The sequence below is a fragment of the Aureobasidium namibiae genome, assembly GCF_000721765.1.
Source record: "Aureobasidium namibiae CBS 147.97 unplaced genomic scaffold scaffold_15, whole genome shotgun sequence".
In the NCBI taxonomy this organism is placed as follows: domain Eukaryota; kingdom Fungi; phylum Ascomycota; class Dothideomycetes; order Dothideales; family Saccotheciaceae; genus Aureobasidium; species Aureobasidium namibiae.
In genome coordinates this window covers 188,920-206,640 of record NW_013581194.1, presented here as the reverse complement: position 1 = coordinate 206,640, position 17,721 = coordinate 188,920, and the positions used below count along the sequence as shown (strand labels likewise).

At 51.6% G+C, this 17,721-nt stretch overlaps 9 protein-coding genes across 9 annotated transcripts; 4 read left to right on the top strand and 5 right to left on the bottom strand.

Moving 5' to 3' along the window:
- Positions 1 to 720: 720 nt before the first annotated feature.
- Positions 721 to 1,186, top strand: M436DRAFT_84233 (like-Sm ribonucleoprotein; the record flags this gene model as incomplete). The annotated part of the gene is made up of 5 exons (XM_013569508.1): positions 721 to 802; positions 861 to 899; positions 953 to 980; positions 1,037 to 1,100; positions 1,157 to 1,186. 5 exons carry the CDS (start codon positions 721 to 723, stop codon positions 1,184 to 1,186), a joined length of 243 nt encoding a protein of 80 aa, XP_013424962.1.
- Positions 1,187 to 1,542: 356 nt separating this feature from the next.
- Positions 1,543 to 2,232, bottom strand: M436DRAFT_52843 (Shr3 amino acid permease chaperone; the record flags this gene model as incomplete). The annotated part of the gene is made up of 2 exons (XM_013569360.1): positions 1,543 to 2,123; positions 2,187 to 2,232. 2 exons carry the CDS (start codon positions 2,230 to 2,232, stop codon positions 1,543 to 1,545), a joined length of 627 nt encoding a protein of 208 aa, XP_013424814.1.
- Positions 2,233 to 2,643: 411 nt separating this feature from the next.
- M436DRAFT_52933 (methionine aminopeptidase 1A) lies at positions 2,644 to 3,953 on the bottom strand (the record flags this gene model as incomplete). Its single annotated transcript, XM_013569379.1, has 3 exons — positions 2,644 to 3,309; positions 3,361 to 3,762; positions 3,819 to 3,953. 3 exons carry the CDS (start codon positions 3,951 to 3,953, stop codon positions 2,644 to 2,646), a joined length of 1,203 nt encoding a protein of 400 aa, XP_013424833.1.
- Positions 3,954 to 4,273: 320 nt separating this feature from the next.
- M436DRAFT_52879 (putative kynurenine 3-monooxygenase) lies at positions 4,274 to 5,968 on the top strand (the record flags this gene model as incomplete). The annotated part of the gene is made up of 3 exons (XM_013569371.1): positions 4,274 to 4,382; positions 4,498 to 4,712; positions 4,769 to 5,968. 3 exons carry the CDS (start codon positions 4,274 to 4,276, stop codon positions 5,966 to 5,968), a joined length of 1,524 nt encoding a protein of 507 aa, XP_013424825.1.
- A 399-nt stretch (positions 5,969 to 6,367) lies between these two features.
- M436DRAFT_74983 (MFS multidrug transporter) lies at positions 6,368 to 8,134 on the bottom strand (the record flags this gene model as incomplete). Its single annotated transcript, XM_013569507.1, has 2 exons — positions 6,368 to 6,744; positions 6,799 to 8,134. The coding sequence occupies 2 exons, from the start codon at positions 8,132 to 8,134 to the stop codon at positions 6,368 to 6,370; spliced, it is 1,713 nt and encodes a 570-aa protein (XP_013424961.1).
- Positions 8,135 to 8,603: 469 nt separating this feature from the next.
- M436DRAFT_74982 (aspartate aminotransferase) lies at positions 8,604 to 9,925 on the bottom strand (the record flags this gene model as incomplete). Its single annotated transcript, XM_013569506.1, has 3 exons — positions 8,604 to 9,312; positions 9,363 to 9,820; positions 9,893 to 9,925. The coding sequence occupies 3 exons, from the start codon at positions 9,923 to 9,925 to the stop codon at positions 8,604 to 8,606; spliced, it is 1,200 nt and encodes a 399-aa protein (XP_013424960.1).
- Positions 9,926 to 10,279: 354 nt separating this feature from the next.
- On the top strand, positions 10,280 to 10,732 carry M436DRAFT_66061 (uncharacterized protein; the record flags this gene model as incomplete). Its single annotated transcript, XM_013569461.1, has 3 exons — positions 10,280 to 10,516; positions 10,603 to 10,670; positions 10,723 to 10,732. 3 exons carry the CDS (start codon positions 10,280 to 10,282, stop codon positions 10,730 to 10,732), a joined length of 315 nt encoding a protein of 104 aa, XP_013424915.1.
- Positions 10,733 to 11,641: 909 nt separating this feature from the next.
- M436DRAFT_52917 (UPF0183-domain-containing protein) lies at positions 11,642 to 13,261 on the bottom strand (the record flags this gene model as incomplete). Its single annotated transcript, XM_013569375.1, has 2 exons — positions 11,642 to 13,152; positions 13,207 to 13,261. The coding sequence occupies 2 exons, from the start codon at positions 13,259 to 13,261 to the stop codon at positions 11,642 to 11,644; spliced, it is 1,566 nt and encodes a 521-aa protein (XP_013424829.1).
- A 527-nt stretch (positions 13,262 to 13,788) lies between these two features.
- On the top strand, positions 13,789 to 17,315 carry M436DRAFT_53237 (kinesin-domain-containing protein; the record flags this gene model as incomplete). The annotated part of the gene is made up of 2 exons (XM_013569438.1): positions 13,789 to 14,169; positions 14,220 to 17,315. The coding sequence occupies 2 exons, from the start codon at positions 13,789 to 13,791 to the stop codon at positions 17,313 to 17,315; spliced, it is 3,477 nt and encodes a 1,158-aa protein (XP_013424892.1).
- Between the last annotated feature and the right edge of the window lie 406 nt (positions 17,316 to 17,721).

The window sequence follows — 17,721 nt, the reverse complement described above, 5'->3', positions numbered from 1 at the left end:
TATGACAATGGAGGGTCTGCTTTTCTTTGGGTCAAAAATGGTATTTGGAGAGGCAGCGGGAGAAAAGTTGCCGCGCATGTACGGGTTGGAACTGAGGATCCTGGAAGGAACTGCAGCATCTCGACCGGTGTAGACCATGGGCTTCGCGGCGGTCGGAGTTTTCTCATTCGGCTTGGAGCGAAGACCAGCTGCGGGAGGTCTGGGTTTGGACGAGGACGAGGCACAGCGCTTCTGGGTAGCGGGCTGAGAGAGGACGATGACTGAGGCATTGCGCCGACTGCTGTGGCAGCGCACACTAGAAGCACCGAGGACTAGTGACGAGGCAGCATGCCGGGGATGGTCGATGGTCGCCGGGAGCGAAGGCGAGGGCGAGAGACAAGTGGTGGGTTCGGCGGCGTAGCAGGCAGGGAGCCCAAGGGCATGGCGAGACGAAGTGTACGAGTGTCGCGAGGCTTGACGGGAGCATGTTACGGCCCGTGGTGCAGATTGCATCTCACCTCCATATCCAGACAGCCAACTGCTGAAGAGTGAGAGTGCCTGCAAAAGTCAAGAATGCGCATTTGCCGCCAGAGACTTTGTCATGATCGAAGCTCAAAATGTCGGCCATCACCACCATCGTCCGAGCTTTGGAGAAAGCGTCACTTGTACTCGCTCCGACCCATGTGAACATCGACCAGTCGACCAATCTCTCTGCCCGCAGTCCATCTCACACCATCAATCATGGCTTCTCAGTTGCTCCCGCTCGAGCTCATCGACAAGTGTGTCGGCTCCCGAATCTGGGTTATCATGAAGGGCGACAAGGGTGTGTTGCATATTGCGCTTGACCGTGTCTGCATCGCGTATTGACTGTGCCCACACAGAGTTCAGTGGAACGTTACTCGGTTTCGACGACTTCGTTAGTACGTATTGTTCATTACCTATGCAAACCTCGCAGTGCTGATGTTTTTGCCAGATATGGTTCTTGAGGATGTCACCGAATAGTATGCCAATCCACAACTTGACCTGGCCCAAACATTACATTCTGACCTAATCCAAGCGACTACACTGGCACTTCAACAAAGATGTCCAAGATCCTGCTCAACGGAAACAACATCTGCATGGTGAGCGCCTTTGTTGGCAGCGGAGCTGGAGTCGATTCGCTAACATCTTGACCTAGCTTATTCCGGGCGGCATGCCTGAGCAATGAACCTGGTGACAGCATCTTACAATCACCAATCGTCAGTGCTGCCTCGAGAGCCTGATAGTGAACCCTGCTATCTACCAATACACATCCAAAAAGGATGATGATTGGTCTTGGTGCGGTAGAAGAGCTGGCCATGATAGTGAATCGAAGCGGAATGCTCGATCCACGTCTGAATTGAAAAGACTTATTATCTACAGAACGGCATGGACGAAGTACATCGCTAGCTTATATTCAAAGCTGAACCAAGCGCATCGCAGCCGTATGCTTTTACCGTAAGGAAAGCAGCGCCAATCATCTAGTATACATGGATTTCTTCGATTCACATGATTCCTCACCCGTCATTCCTCTGTCCACAACATCTATTGCTTCTTCTTCTCTTTGTGTAGAGCCTTCTTCTCGTCATGCTTCTTATCCATCTCTTCGATCTCGTCTGCCTCCTTCTTGTTGGCGTACCATTGGCCGGCTTGAAGAATCAGAACACCGACAAGCAAAAGAGCCAGGATGGTGTCGCTGGCAGCCAGAACCTTGAGCGAATCCTCTCTGCTGAGGTAGTCGCCAGAATCATCGGCCTGGCCCTCGGCGAGAGTAGGGTTGCCGTAGACACCCGAAGTGACGACGCGCATGCCCTTGACAATGTTTGCAATGTAGACGGTGACGCCGCACATGTAGAGCACAAGACTGGCGCCGTCGAACAGAAGGTTGGCTTCAGAGGGTCTGTAAAGCTTGGTGATGAAGCCCAGGAGACCGGTTCCGATGACAATGTGGAGGATGCGCGAGATGAGAGGTGGGGATGCGTGGATGAACTTCAGATGGTTCTCCAGCATCTGGTAGTAGGGCTCGCGCGCGTCCAATCCAGGAACCGAAGTCGGAGGTGTAGTCCATAGGATGTTGTAGTCATAGGGGAACGATGCAAAAAGGACACCCAGGAAGAAGCAGGTTGCTATCTCGTAGTTAGTCGGGATCGTCCTGCCGAGATATAGCTCTGGAGATGGGTTGATCTTACGTCCGACAATCAGGAAAGTCGCAAAAGGCGACGACATTTTAGGCATGTTGAACAGCTAAGCTCAATGTGCGAGTATGGAGTGGATAGTTGCGACTGGCAGTAGGTGGGACAAGGCAGGTGATAATACGGAGGAGCTGCCTTTGTGAAATCATCTCGCATCGCAATCACTGCCAAGCCGCCCCGCGATAGGCCAAAGCCTAGGCCTCGCGTTTTCATGTGATTGACTAATTGATTGCTCTTGACCATCAACTTTCTCTGCACGCACTCGTCTTCAAACATGACGACGCCGTCACTTGCGAACGGCGCAAAAGTCTTTGTTCTAGCCTTATAAGTTGACACGTAAGACGCGTGCTCTCAACGTGACCAAGCTGTTGTGGAAATATGCATCTTTGCCCAATGTACACCATGCTAATGCTTCCGATTCCAAAATGTATTCCAATATTGTAATACTTGACTTTTATGCGGCAGCGGGGAGACCGTTCGCTGTTCCGGGCCAGGCCACGGCGCCGCCAGGTGAGTCGGGCAGACGTGCCGTCAGGACCTCGACACCGGTCTCTGTCACGAGAAGAGTGTGTTCGAACTGAGCAGAGCGCTTGCCGTCAACAGTAACACTGGTCCAGTTGTCGGGCCATGTTCGGTCCTTGTAGGTTCCGAGACAGATCATGGGCTCGATGGTAAAGCACATGCCGGGCTTGGCCATACCGATTGCCTTGTTCTTTGCGTAGTGGGGAACATTGGGGGCACAGTGGAACAAGGTGTTGATTCCGTGGCCGCAGTAGGTCTTGACGGTGCTGCAGCCTCTGTCCTCGGCGTGCTTTGCGATGACCGGACCGTACTCTCTGAATAGTGTGTTGGGCTTTGCGATCTTGATGGCTTCGTCTAGACACTCGCGGGCAGTCTCAACGACACGGACTGAATCGGGGTCTGCCAGAGCTTTGTCGCCAACATAGTAGGTCTCGTTGATGTCGCCGTGGAAGCCGCCGTGGTACAAAGTGACGTCGATGTTGATGATGTCGCCGTCCTTGAGGACGCGCTGGTCAGGAATACCGTGACAGATGGACTCGTTGACGGAGGTGCAGACGGACTTGGGGAAGTGGCAGTAGTTCAGGGGCGAGGGGTATGACTAGGACTAGTTAGTTTGGTGTGACATAGTGGATGGCCTAGTGAGTCTCACGTCTCTTTCAACACAAGCATTGTGAACGACCTCGTCGATGTAGTCGGTAGTGACGCCGGGTTTAGCGGCGCGAGCGGCAATGTCCAGAACCTCGCGTGCCAGCCTGCAGACCTTGCGCATGCCTTGCTGCTGGGTCTTGTCGAGAATGGTGATCTTGTTCTTGCCAACAAAGACCTGCTCGGAGCGCGGAATGCCATCTTTGGCGTAGTCGGGGCGGGGAATGTGTTCGGGGACCTTGCGCTTTGGCGATAGAGGGTAGACGGGTCTGAGATCGCCGGTGTATGGGAAGGCCGGGAAAGGGTTGTGGGTGCCGGTTGCTGGGTCAGGTTCAGAAATGACTTTGGGAGCAAACAGGGAGCGGAGAGGGTTACTCGTTGACTTGTGCTTCTTCTTGTGCTCGCTCTGTCGCGTGTCAGTGGCCATGGTGGCGGGCTGTGGGATGCGCCCGACTTACATACCCAGTTGCGCTTGAAGCAGTCGTTGCTGCAGAAGAAGCTGGTCATTCCCTGCTTCTGGCAGGTAGGGCATTGCAGCGTGCCTGCCTCGTTGCTGCAGTCTGCGCCCTCGCACACACGCTTGTCTTCGCTGGCCATCTTGTTCTGTGCTCTGTGACTCTGTTGGCTATTCGTATCCAGCAGGCAGGCTATCGCTAGGCTTCGAGTCACGTCGAGTCGAAGTGATCTGAATATGCAGGCTACGCAGATCTGCTTGGATGCCCCTCCACTTTTTCGCGCCCTGTTTGACAAACACGAGACCTCCGCCCGGCGCCGCCGTTCCCTGTTCCGTCCCGGCTGCCGGGCCGTGCGCCTCCGCGACCTCTCGATGATGCTATACATTTCCTGGCCGACGTCTTTCCACTGAACTTATATACTGCTGTTTTTAAATCCTGGTGCTAGTTGTTTACTACACAACCATGTCCAAGCAAAAGACCGTCGTTGTCGGCGCTGGTCCCGTCGGTGCTCTCGCAGCACTCTACGCTGCCGGTCGTGGCCATGATGTAGAAGTTTACGAATTGAGAGGAGGTAAGTCTTCATCTCTGCACTCTCAGCTATTGATGTTCCAGACTCTAGCCTGGAACTCTCAATCAGGAACTTGGGGTTACCATACACTAGAACATGACTCTGACAAATGTACCAGATCTTAGAGATCCCTCTACTGTTCCTCTCAACTTCACAAAGTCGATCAACTTGGCTCTATCAGAGCGAGGCATCAATGGACTCAGAAAAGCTAATGTTCCTGGCTTGATCGAAGCTGTGCTAGAAGAGACTATTCCTATGCATGGTCGCATGATTCATGGTGCTAAGCAGGGAGAGATCTACGAAGAGTCTCAAAACTACGACATTCATGGAAGGGTACCCAGCACCGTATCACTCCACGGCTGTTAAGAAGTTACTGATCGTGTCTACAGGCTATTCGTGCAGTTGACAGAGCTGGTCTCAATAAGCGTCTCCTTGACGAGCTAGACAAGATGCCAAACGTCAAGCTGCTGTTCAACCACAAGTTGTTAGGTGCCGACTTCAAGAAGAACAAGGCCTGGTTCGAAAGACGCGATGAAGGTGTACGACAAGATCACGCTCAAAATCCCACTCAAGGAAAAGACGCCCCTCATGCTTCCACTGAGATCGAGGTCTCATTCGATTTCATGATCGGCGCAGACGGTGCTCATTCGGCAGTTCGCTATCATCTGATGAAGTTTACACGCATGTCGTACCAGCAGGAGTATATTGAGACGCTGTGGTGTGAATTCCACATGGATCCGTCAGCAACCAACGATTTTCAAATCTCACCCAATCACCTGCACATCTGGCCCGGCGGCGAGTTCATGTTCATCGCCATCCCATCTCTGGACAAATCTTTTACTTCGACGCTTTTCCTGCCTGCCAAAATCTTCGCCGAGCTGGATAAGAACCCTTCATCCTTGGTAGACTTCTTCAACAAGAACTTCCCCGGGGTAGCCGGCAAGCTCATCCCTGAGGCCGAGTTGCAGAAGCAATATAACGAGAACCCGCATCTGCCGCTCATCAGCATCAAGTGTTCGCCTTACCACTATGGCTCTTCTGCTGTGATCCTGGGTGACTCAGCACACGCCATGGTCCCCTTCTACGGCCAAGGCATGAATGCCGGTCTCGAAGACGTTCGCGTGCTCTTTGAACACTTGGACGCACACAGCAGCGATGCAGCCGGTCGCGCCACAGCGCTCGACTCTTACTCCTACGACCGCGCACCCGACGCAGCAGCCATCAACGACCTCGCCCTCCGCAACTACCAAGAAATGCGCGCAGACGTGACATCCCCAGTCTACCGTCTCCGCAAATGGATCGAAGAGCAGATGAATGTCTTCCTACCCTCCGCTGGCTTCGCAACTCAATACTCCCGTGTCAGTTTCGGCAACATTCGCTACTCGGAAGTGGAGAAGCTGGCGCAGAAGCAAGGTAACATTCTGCTCGGCGGTATGGCAGGTATCGTTGCGCTCTTGATTCCAGCGATGGGATATGCCAGCTGGGCTATCTGGAGATGGAATCGTGCATCACACGCCTCTAGGTTCTCTGTCAAGAGCATTGCAAGTATCGGTGATATCACCGAAAGGATTGGAAGAGTCTTCACCTGAGGGTGGAGAGAATATGATGAATGCACGATATGATGGTGAAAAAGAAGTGTGCATGACTCTCCTCACTGCGGGGCGAAGATTGTTGATAGCTATGAAAATGCACAGTTCCTTTGATAATCAATGAGTATCCGCTGAGAGCGGTGATCTTAGCAGCTCTCTGTGGACCTTGGCCCCGTCTAGAAAGACCCTGTGCACTTTGATGGCCTGCTTCCACTCATGTGTCGTCGTGAGAGCATGATATGTATGACAGGATCTAGCACAAGTGGAGGCTGTATATCGACCTGAAAAGAGTATTTTAAGAATTACATATGATGCCATATGTGTCCAAGAATTCAATTTTCGGCTCTCAAGAGGGGGACGAAAACACTATATCCAGATCTCCCTTCTATCAACATCACTCTATCTACTCAACGCCTTTTCCTTGATCATCCACGCACTGATAGCAGCTCCAGCTACAAGACCAATCTCGAGCCCGAATGCAGCGCGGGTGCTCTGCGCATAACACGCCCTGACCAACGCCTTGACGTTGGGCTCAAGAGTATTGATGTAAGCCAAACTCTCTCTGACACGCTCTGTGATTTCAGCGGCAGCATCGCCACTACTGAGTGCTGCCGCGAGACGATCGCGAAGTGCTTGGTTGGCAAGGGTGGCGGAAACGGACACACCAAACACAGATCCCAAACTGCGGAAGAGGTAGGAGCAGGCGGTGGCAACGGCTTGGTCGTCGCGAGATGCGTTGGCAATGAGACCGATCAAGGTTGACGTAACACCGATACCTGTTTGGCATTAGTCATGGTAAGAAGAAGAAGAGAAGAGGAGGATAAACATACCGTTCGAGAAACCGCAGATGCACATGCCGACAATGATTCCAGGAGTGCTGTTGACCACGAAGCCCGAGAACAAGAAAACAAAAGTCATTCCGATGACCAGATTAGTATAAGCGATGACTGTCAGCCAGTAGAACTTGCCCGTACGCTGCATGTAAAAGCCACCGAACAGACTGCCACTGACGCCTGCAATGATACCTGGAATCAGGCGAACACCAGCCTGGGTCGCGGTAAGGCCATCGACCGCTTGGAAGTAAAGAGGGATGTAGAATAGAGCGGCAAGCCAACCAGAGAAGGAGAAGAAGTTACAAAGGTAGCATGCGAACAGCGAACGGTTGAAGATGATGTGGCCAGGCGCGAAAGGTTCCTTTGCGACCTTCATCTCCACGAGAACAAAGAGGACGAAGAGCGGAATGCTGAGACTGATGGAGATGATGGTAATGTTTGCCTTCCACGAGACATTGCTGCCTCTGTCGAGGGCAAGCAGCAGGGTAAACACAGCACCGATCAAAATGGCGGCGCCCAAGAAATCGATGCGACGGAGCTTTACCTTCCAATCGGTCTGCTCTCTCTTGGGAAGCTTCAGAACCAGACTCACAACGACAAAGGCAAGTACACATAGCGGGACCTGACCGAGGAACGCCCAACGCCAACCGATGGAGTCTGCAAGAATACCACCCAATGGAGCACCTGTACCAGCTCCGGTTGCATAGATGATGTTGACATAGCCCTGCCACTTGCCACGCTCACGTAGAGGCACAGCATCGGACATGAGGATAGACACAACTGTAGTCATGCCGCCACCTCCGATGCCTGCAAAAGCTCTGGCAGCAATAAGCTGATTCATGTTCTGAGCAAGACCGCAGAACAGACAGCCCAGACCAAAGATGGCATATGCAAATAACAAGCAACTCTTTCTCCCAAAAATATCCGACATCTTTCCATATAGTGGTTGGAAACTCGTGAGAGTCAAGAAGTAGGCAGTCGCGATCCAGGAAACGTTATTCAGGGCCTTCAACTCGCTGCCAATCTTGCCGTAGCTGGACACGATGATGGTCTGGTCGGCAGCAGATAGGAGCACGCCGATTGTCAAGGCCGGGAAGATGACCTTCATCTTCTTCCTCATCTCCGGCTGGCCCTCGTATTGTTTCTGCCTTTCTTCCAGACTCGTCTGTCGTTCGAGGTCTCCGCCATCTTCTCCTTCTGTGATGGCTCCATTGGCGACGGCGCTGTCGGGAGCGATACCGTCGCTGGGGTCAATAGGCTTCGGTGCCTGTTTTCCCAGCAATGGTGACGTCTCGCTCGCCTGCTCCTGGGTGTTCTCGTCTTCGGTCGTCATGTCGCGTGTATGGACGAATTGATTTGAGGGACCGGCTTTAGTGGAGATAAGATTAGAGGCCGAGGAATATGTATGACGATGGTTATGGTCTGCTCGAGAAGAGGTATGTTATGCGTCGAAGACAGACGTGAGGGACATGTCAGTCTTTGCCAAACGATTTTGGGAACCGATAGATAGAAAGACTTCAACAAAAAGACTGTCCCAGGGCTTCTCACCGTACTTGTATATTGCACCATTGGGTCGGACCCACCCTTCCGGCTATCGCTTCCGCCTATCAACTTCCTTCTTTGTCCATCCTCGGCCGCTGCCCGCCTGGCCGTTCATAATTTTCGTGTTCAACAATAAAGTATTTACATACCAATGATCCGTTCGGGGGTTGATATGCATTGTGCTTTGTAGGTGTTTATATACATTGATGCGATGGACGAGTTCGCAGTAAGTCAGTCCGGCATTCTTCCAACTTGGCCGCTCAGCTTGCAAGAGGAATATCGTCAAACTCCCTGCGCATAAAAAGTCGTGCCTGCTCCAAGCCTTCCTTGACGACGTCCGTCCGGTTCACATAACCAATTCTAACATAGCCCTTGAACTCCTCGCCGAAACAGTCTCCCGGAAGAAACATGACACCCGACTTCTCCTGCAATTGCTTGCAAAACTCTCTGGCGTCGACTGGCTTGCCATCTCGACTGAACTTGATGAACGCAGTCGTGCCTGCCACCGGCTTGACCCAAGTACAATACTCGTCATGCTTGATAACAAACCTCTCTAGCAGCTCTAGATTGGTGCGTGCGAGAGCAATGTTCCTGCCTAGCAAGCTGTGTATGCAGTTTTGATCGAGAGCGAAGGCAGCAACTTGCTGGTCCAAGATACTGACACTAATGGTGGTATAATCACGAGCTTCGGCACACTTCTCGATGATATCTCGATTGCGCGATGCGATCCAACCAGTCCTGATGCCAGCCAAAGAGTAAGCCTTTGAGAGTGAACCTGTGCAGATGGTGTTCTCATAGCCCATGGACAAGATAGAAGGAGGGAACTCATTCTCGGCTGGAGTGATGCCGTGGAACAGAGGTCTGTACACCTCGTCTGAGAGAATGGTAATGTTCTTTTCTCTGGCCAGTTCAACGATGTTCTGCAGTAGTGACTTCTTGAGGACAGCGCCACTAGGGTTGTTTGGGTTGCTGCGAAGATTAGCAACGAAGTAGGCATCGTAGTCAAATCTGAGACTCACTTCAAGATGATGAGCTTGGTGTTCGACTTGATCATGCCCTTGAGTTCCTCAAAGTCAGGTTCCCAATTTCTCTCTGGCGTAGCCTTCCACAGCTCCACTTCGGCCCCCAAGGATGCCGGATAGTCGTACAGTTGTTGGTACGTAGGATAGTGGCAGATGACATGATCACCAGGGCCGACCAATGTATAGAGCACCAGAGCGTTCGATGCAATAGCCCCCGGTTGGATCAAGATGTTCTCCTTGGGCAAGGCACTACTTGACCTAGAAGAATATAGCCTAGCGAGATTGGAGCGCAGATTTTCGCTGCCTCGGATATCGCCATAGTTGAGAATAGTCGAAAGGTCTACTATCTCGGCACTCTTGTTCTCGGATAGCTCACGCAATTCGTTGACAGACACGGATGCAGCACACGTCTCGGCGATGTTGAATTTGGCAGTCGTCTCATATGCATCCATCCACTAATCAAGTCAACCGATGATGTTCTCAACTGAATTTACGAAGGATTTCGCAGGGTGGTGGTCAATACTGACCTGCTCAACTGCAAAAGGCTTGATATGGACCATGATGGATGGTCGGCAATAGACTAGGTGATGAGATTCGTGAAATCGGACAATGGGATATAATTCAAGATATTGACCAATGTGCGGTGAGAGAAGGACTTTTCGGAGATCCTACAGTACACCGAACTTATAGCAAGAACACAATATGTCAATTAAAGGGCGGACGGCATGATAGAGGACAGCGAGATGTTGATGGCCGAGAGCGGGGACACTTCTCCAGAACATCGGCAACTCTAGCCGAGGAAGCCCGCCAAATCTTCGACATGTCGACATCGCATCGCGAAAGACGATAATAATCACCGAACAGCGACTCGTCGCAGAGCACAACAAGACCAGCACAGCAACTCCAATTCAATCATGTTCTCACAAGCAACTCGCTCGCTGCTCCGCGCAGCCCCCGTGGCCCGCAGCCCCGTCTCCGTATGCGCGCGCACCGCCTTCAGCACCTACTCGGCCAACTCGCTCGTCTCGAGAATGTCGCAAATGTCGCTCGCCAGACCCGTCGCATCGCCCACAAAGAGCCTGGTCGCTTTCCAACAAACAAGAGGAATGAAGGTCCGAAGTTCCGTCAAGAAGTTGTGTGATGGCTGCAAGGTACGGACAAAGAGACAGCAAAATTGCTGGAAGACAAAATACAATCAGCAAGAGAAAGGGCAATTCACTGATACGACTGCTTGCAGAGTGTGCGCAGAAAGGGTGGCAAATATGTCTACATCATTTGCAGCAAGAACCCCAAGCACAAGCAGAGGTACGGCTCTCACAGATTTGAGAGGTGCAACCTGAGACTGACGCATCTACAGACAAGGTTGATCGGAGACGAGGAAGAAGATTACACTGTACAAAAACTGGCATACCCTTTTCTGCATACCTGGTGGCGGCGTTTTAGAATGGTTACTTTCAAGCTTACGATTTTACTCTCTCCTTTCCGACTTAATACATCCTTCCCGTGTGCTGTTTCTACAACTCCCACACTCCTTCCACAAGGGTATGGAGCCAAATTCTCTCCATACAGATGCATGAAGGTCTCGGGATCCAAGACACATCCAAAGAAAGCTCTGGAGCACTCTCACGCCTCTCCTGCGGAAGTTCCAGAGCGACTGCTCGCCATAGAAGGCACAGTAGTGTTAAGACCAAGGGAACATCCAAAGAGAGCCCTGGATCCATCGCATCTCAATGGATACTGTCGTGGTTGCCAGATTACTGTGCATTTCTATGGCTACATGCGATACAAGCCTTTGCACCTGGAGAGGACACAGTGTGAATGTTGCAACGAGACCTGAAGCGTTCATGTGAAGTCGCCATGATTTACCGCATTGCTCCTGCTGTGTGTGTCATCCCTCTAGCAGTGACTCTGATGGTCCCCACCTGGGCACCCTCTTCTACCTTCACTGCCGTAGCATCTGACGAGTTGTGACAGATGATCTTGCAAACACAAAGGTTGTTCACGACACAGAATGGTGTGACATAGCAACCTTACTCTGACAAAATGACAGAGTATGTATGGTTCAAGTCAACATGAATAGTAAGTTCCAATCTCTTTCCATCCATCTCAATTCTTGGTAGCTCGGGAGTTTCTTTTTGCTGCTTCAAGTTGCAGGGATACACTGGAGAGAAGCAAAGAATTGCTCGTCGAAGACGTCTGTTTGTCGATTAGAATTTGATCGTGTTTAAGAATGCATGTTGTTGGGTATCTCTACAAAAACTCCATTCTAACCAGATCTAGCAAACCGTCAACGCGCTGACAGCACCGTTATGCATGACCTCGAACATGAGGCCGGGGAACTTGTACAGCTTGGTGTTTCGCAGCCATTGCTCGTCCCCCTTCTCGTCTTTCTTCTCACGCTCCCATCCATCGCTACCATTGATGAACTCCGCATCATCTTCCATATCCATCTCACCATTGATCAGAATGGCAGAACCTGTCATGCTGTCCGCGTCGCCGCCCCAGCTGCGTACAATGACCATACCTTCTGACATGTCTTGGGCAGGCCATATATGCGAGAAGCTCTTCACTAGTGTTTGGTGGAAGGACGAGAACGGCGACTCGGAGGTGATGGGTGTGTCGCAGGAGGGTATGTAATTGAGAGACCATCTACTCCTGCGATGGCGGTTGAAGGAGTAAGACCCTGGAATATTACCATGGAATATTATCTGCGTGACGGTGAGATGTCCGTTGACCGGCGTCAGTGTCGATCGAGGAGCCCCGCTGGTGTCGTCTACACCTTTGGGTAGTAAAGAAATATCTGTTGGCGGACCGAGCAGAATGTCGAACCCATGCTCGAAATAACAATAGTACTGTTGCTCGTTGGCTTGGCTAGCTTCTGCGCCATTCGTCTCTTCATCTTCGTCAAAATCAGTCTCGTACGTGTCGGTGTTGGTAGACGAATAGCTGGAAGGGTTTGAACTGTACGATCCGTGGGATGCTGGCGCAGGCTGACCCGAGTCGAAGGTGTATGCAAGGTTGCGGCCTGTCTTTCCTGGAGGGTCATCGTTGTGGCGGGAGCGTGGCATCACGGCATCGGGTGGACCCAGTTCAGTAATCAAATCTTGTGGAGTGGTTTGACTCAGAATTATGGGAGTCTTTGAGCCGGAACGACGCAAAAGCTCGACTCTTCCGGCTCCATATATGCTCACATGTTCGACTTCATCGGCAGAACCCTCTTTTGGACGTCCCAGAAGCGAGGAGCTACGAGGATTAGCAGGAACATAAGCAAACAGGTGGTTGCGAACTTCAGGCCAGAATCTGCCCTCGTAGATTGCCAAGGCTGTTGCTGGCGATGCTGAGGCGGTAAGCATAGCTGCGTGGTCCTTGTCCGGGGTGAAGGACGCTACTGGTACAGGAAAGGTGACAGACAAGCCAGGCCATGAGAGAATATAGAGCCCCTGATTGGAACCATGTTTCAGAGGAATAAACTCGCCAGGATATGTAGGACCGAACAGCTGGTAGACCTTCTTATAGGTCAGATAGCTTTGGCCAGTCGCTAGAGACTGCGCAGGAACAAGCTCCCCGCCCTTGAATGTGAAGAGCATGCGAGTAAAGTCCGTGATTTCGATCAAACGCAAACGTTGGTCTGGGGCGTCGAAGCGGAGTCTGAAGCCATTCTTCGGGAGGCTGACGATGATGGTCGTCTTGAGGGGAGTTTCGGGGGAGAAGGTGAGGTCGATCTTGGGAAAGGTGCGCGTGTCGGTCTTTAACTTGGTCAAGACGTCAAACAAAGAAGCACCCAGGACTGTGAAAGATGATCAGATTGAGCAGATGCCAAGGGTGTGCGGATAGCACATACTCATGAAGCCCAAGGAGTGGGCGGCTCTGAAAGGAAGCGAGGTGGGGTCTGCCATGGTGGATAGATGCTGGGGTTATCAGGTAGGTAGGTATGAGAAGATGGGCTAAGTGTGTATATGGTTGATGGGCGGGTGTTGTATGTTGACGTCTCGTCGGCGCGTCATGTGCCAGCGGTGTTGGTCATTCGATGCAGGCGTGGTTCGAGGCAATAGAGGCAGCGTCCAAGACCTTGTCGCGCAGTCGCTTTCATGCGGCAGATGTACCTAGACGACGAGACGATGCAGTCACGGATCGGATCAAACAGGTGCGTGTACGAGGCAGGAACAACCCTGATGGAAGCGGAGGGGCTCTCGGGATGGCATGTGACAATGTCGGAGTTTAGCGGCGTTTGGCCGGCCCACACGTCACGCTAAGCTCGCATTCCACTGTTTATGGTTTTTGTTTGTAAACACAGACACTGCGACTCGACTCCGTTAAACCGTCAACGACTCTGCCCGCTATATCTTAATCCTCTGTCATGTCGGCGCCCACCAGACCGGGCCTGGCTGTCAAGAGACCAACAATGCGTCCTCCCACTTCTTCTATGCGCCCGCCGCCCTCGCGTACTCCGTCGCGCGCCCACACAGCTACTCCCAGCCTCGGCGGAAGACCTTCAGAAATGCCACCATCACCCGCACACTCGGTTCAGGGTGGAAAGAGGAAAGAGCGCGATTTTGACCATCAGGATCAGGACTACGAGACAAACATCAATGTAGTTGTGCGCTGCAGAGGTCGCAACGATCGCGAGTTGCGCGAGAACAGCGGCGTCGTTGTCAAGACCGAAGGTGTCAAGGGCAAGAATGTCGAGCTCTCCATGGGTCCCAGCGCGCTCAGCAACAAGACATATCAGTTCGACAAGGTTTTCTCGCCAGCTGCAGACCAGGCTATGCTCTTTGACGATGTCGTCGAACCAATCCTAGACGAGGTGAGCATCCCGTCAACATCTGCTATATTTCCAAGTGTCTGACTTTCCAGGTTCTCGGCGGTTTCAACTGCACCATTTTCGCATATGGTCAAACCGGCACAGGAAAGACGTACACCATGTCTGGCGACATCACCGACATGCAACCCCTGCCCGACGCTGCTGGTATCATCCCTAGAGTCCTGTACTCTTTGTTCAACAAACTCGGAGAAGACAACGAAAGTTCCGTCAAGTGTTCGTTCATCGAGCTCTACAACGAAGAGTTGCGCGATCTTCTGTCCACCGAGGACCACGCAAAATTGAAGATTTACGACGACAACAGCAAAAAAGGCCAAACAACCACTCTGGTTCAAGGCATGGAGGAGTCACACATCAAAACCGCGTCCAAAGGTCTCGAGCTGCTTAGGAGTGGCAGTCACAAGCGACAGGTTGCCGCCACAAAGTGCAACGATCTCAGTTCTCGCAGTCACACTGTTTTCACCATCACCGTCTACATGAAGCGCGCCACTGAGACTGGAGAAGATTTCGTCAGCGCTGGAAAGCTCAACCTAGTTGATCTGGCTGGTAGTGAAAACATCCAGCGCAGTGGTGCTGAGAACAAGCGTGCTGCCGAGGCTGGACTTATCAACAAGAGTTTGCTCACTCTCGGTCGTGTTATTAACGCGCTTGTGGAGAAGAGCTCTCACATCCCATACAGGGAATCCAAACTCACACGTCTTCTGCAAGACTCTCTTGGTGGCCGTACTAAGACTTGCATCATTGCCACTCTTTCTCCAGCGAAGAGCAATCTGGAAGAAACCATATCTACTCTGGACTATGCTTTCCGCGCAAAGAACATCCGCAACAAACCTCAGATCAATCAGATGGTCACCAAGAAGACCTTGCTCAAGGAGTTCACCATGGAAATCGAAAAACTGAAGAGTGAACTCATTGCGACACGCCAGCGTAACGGTGTCTACCTCACTCAGGAGGCATACGAAGAGATCAGTGTCGAAAGTGAATCGAGACGTATTCTCTGCGACGAACAGAAAGACAAGATTGAGACCATGGAGACCAATTTGCGCAACAAAGTTCAAGAACTGTTCAGCCTGACTACTAACTTCAACGGGCTGAGAAAAGAAAATGAGCAAGCAAAATTGATGCTTGATGGGACCAAGAGCCTTCTCGAGAAAACCGAGGTCGTGCTCACACACACAAAGCGCAGCCTGACAGAGGAAACATTTATCAGGAAGGCTCATCAGAGGACGGAATCGAAACTCGCGGGGATCGGAGAGAATCTACTTGCGACACTTGCTTCCACCACGACGGACATTTCTGGTCTCCATTCGAAGATCCAGAGAAAGGCAGACTTGCATGCGCTCAACAGGGAGAACTGGACTTCATCGAAGAGCAGAGTAACAGATACGACCAGCACAGTTGAAGACAGAGTTGAAACTCTCAGACAACGCCAGGAACAGCTTCTCACATCCATGTCCACCAGAATGCAAGGTTTCGTTGCAGATGAGCTGCAGGAGCTTCAGCAATCTCAGAGATTCTTGCAAGAAAAGGCCGAAGCTTTCCAAAGATCCGAGAAAGAAGTCAACGTCCAGACCGCGAAGGCTAGAGACGACGTTAACGAGGTACTTGAAGAAATCAAGACTCTCCGTGAAGACGTCAAGCAGAATGTCGGAAATGGTCTGAACGATCTTTCCGCTGCTGCTCAACGCATCACGGCTGGTATCTCAACTGAGCTCGAAATCTTCCACACACAACTTCACGCATCCTATGTTTCGCTAGGTCGTGATTTCAAGGCGATCTTCGACGATGTCGTCAAGCAACTGAGTGAACAACAAGCCGAGTCCGAACGCTTGCGACAGCAGATCTTGACCGCCAACTCGACATTCATGAAAGCTGGCCAGGAGTCTCGTCAAACATTTGAAGAAGCTATGGAAGAAGAGCGCCGTCGTGCCGCCACTGACCGCGAAAAGATGCTGTCCCAAATCAGCTCTCTGATCACTTCTTCTGCCGAAGCCCAAGAGCGCAGGATCACTGAACATATTGCGCACGCATCCAAGCGCGTTAAGACTTCTGAGGATGATTACAGTGTCGCCCGCGAAACTTACAACGAAAGCTCCGATGCTTTGACCACAAAGTCCAAGTCACTCGTCGACTCTTGTGTCCGTTCGCGTGAAAACGTAAAGGCCAAGATCAAGGGAGATTGGAATGCAGCCAACGACCAGACCGAGAAAATCAAGGCCACCACTGAAGTCGTCCATGCCGAGACTGTTCGCATCGTCGACACGCAAATGTCCAACATGGACACCCAACTCATCTCTCTCGACGAGATTGTGTCACGTATCCGTGCCCAGAATGATACTCACCACACGGCACATACAGCCTCCCTCGCTCAACTGTCGAGCGATGTACAGCACTCATACTCGAATATCGGAACCCACATGGAGACATCGTACACACGTACACAAGGACTCGACACAGACATGCAAACTCGAACCGCGGACCTTGCATCCACTCTTCCAGAGCTCGGCTCATCTGGTGAAATTATTCAAACGTTGCACACTTTGCGCGATGACATGAATGCTGCCGAGCTCACCGAATACGTTCCTACTGGTCAAACTCCAGCGAAGGTTGCCTACAGCTATCCTACTACCCTGCCACGAACTGCCAAACACGAATCGTTGCTGGAACGACTGCGTGATGGCAATTCCTCGATCGAGGAAAGCCCAGTCAAAGAGTCACAAATTCGTAGCAGTCCCAGAAAGAGAGATGGCCAGTCACCCTCAAAGGCCATCATTTACACGGATAGTCCTATCAATGGCAACACCGAGACTTCGTCAGATGCGCCAGTCGATAGCGATGCCGCCCGCAATCGTCCTCACAGTCTACCCGGACAGGTTGGATTACGAGAGATCGACGTCAATGTTAACGCGGCTTCAATGCCCCTCTCCGCTGAGTATCCAGAGTCCAGGATTGGTTTGCTCAAGAGGGGAAACACCATGCCTCAACTGGATGCCAACGCCAGGGTCGACAGCAAGTTGCCTATGAAGCGACCTACTCGTATGACTGCTGGCTTGGTTGCAGAAGGTAGAGAGAACATTGGTGCTGCTGGCAGTGCAGCAAGTAGAAGATTGAGACCTCGTGGTAGTGACTAAGGATCTGACTAGAAGCTTCTTTGTCGATGTTTTTGTACTGTCTCCATTGTACACACTTTTTCGTATTATTCTCTCTTTTGGGGTTTTGTTGGATCAATTCTGGGCTGGGGTCGTTGAGGTGCTGGCGTTCAAGATTGATGGGCATTCTGTGGTGTCTGGATCGATCTGTTTCTTGCTTGGTGGCATTGTCAATAAGAATCTCATTTGTTGCTTTTGAACACTTGAACTTTGGGCACTAGAACTGTGAATTGGCTGGCTCGAATGTGAGAACAGCCAAACTGCTTTCGACGGATGTACGGAGCTTTGTACTCGACGGATGAATTGTATACAGGTTCGGCTTTCAGCCTTTGATTGCAGGGTCCGCTTCTTACGGAGGAGTGACTCTCGAGACATTGTTTGTTTCCAG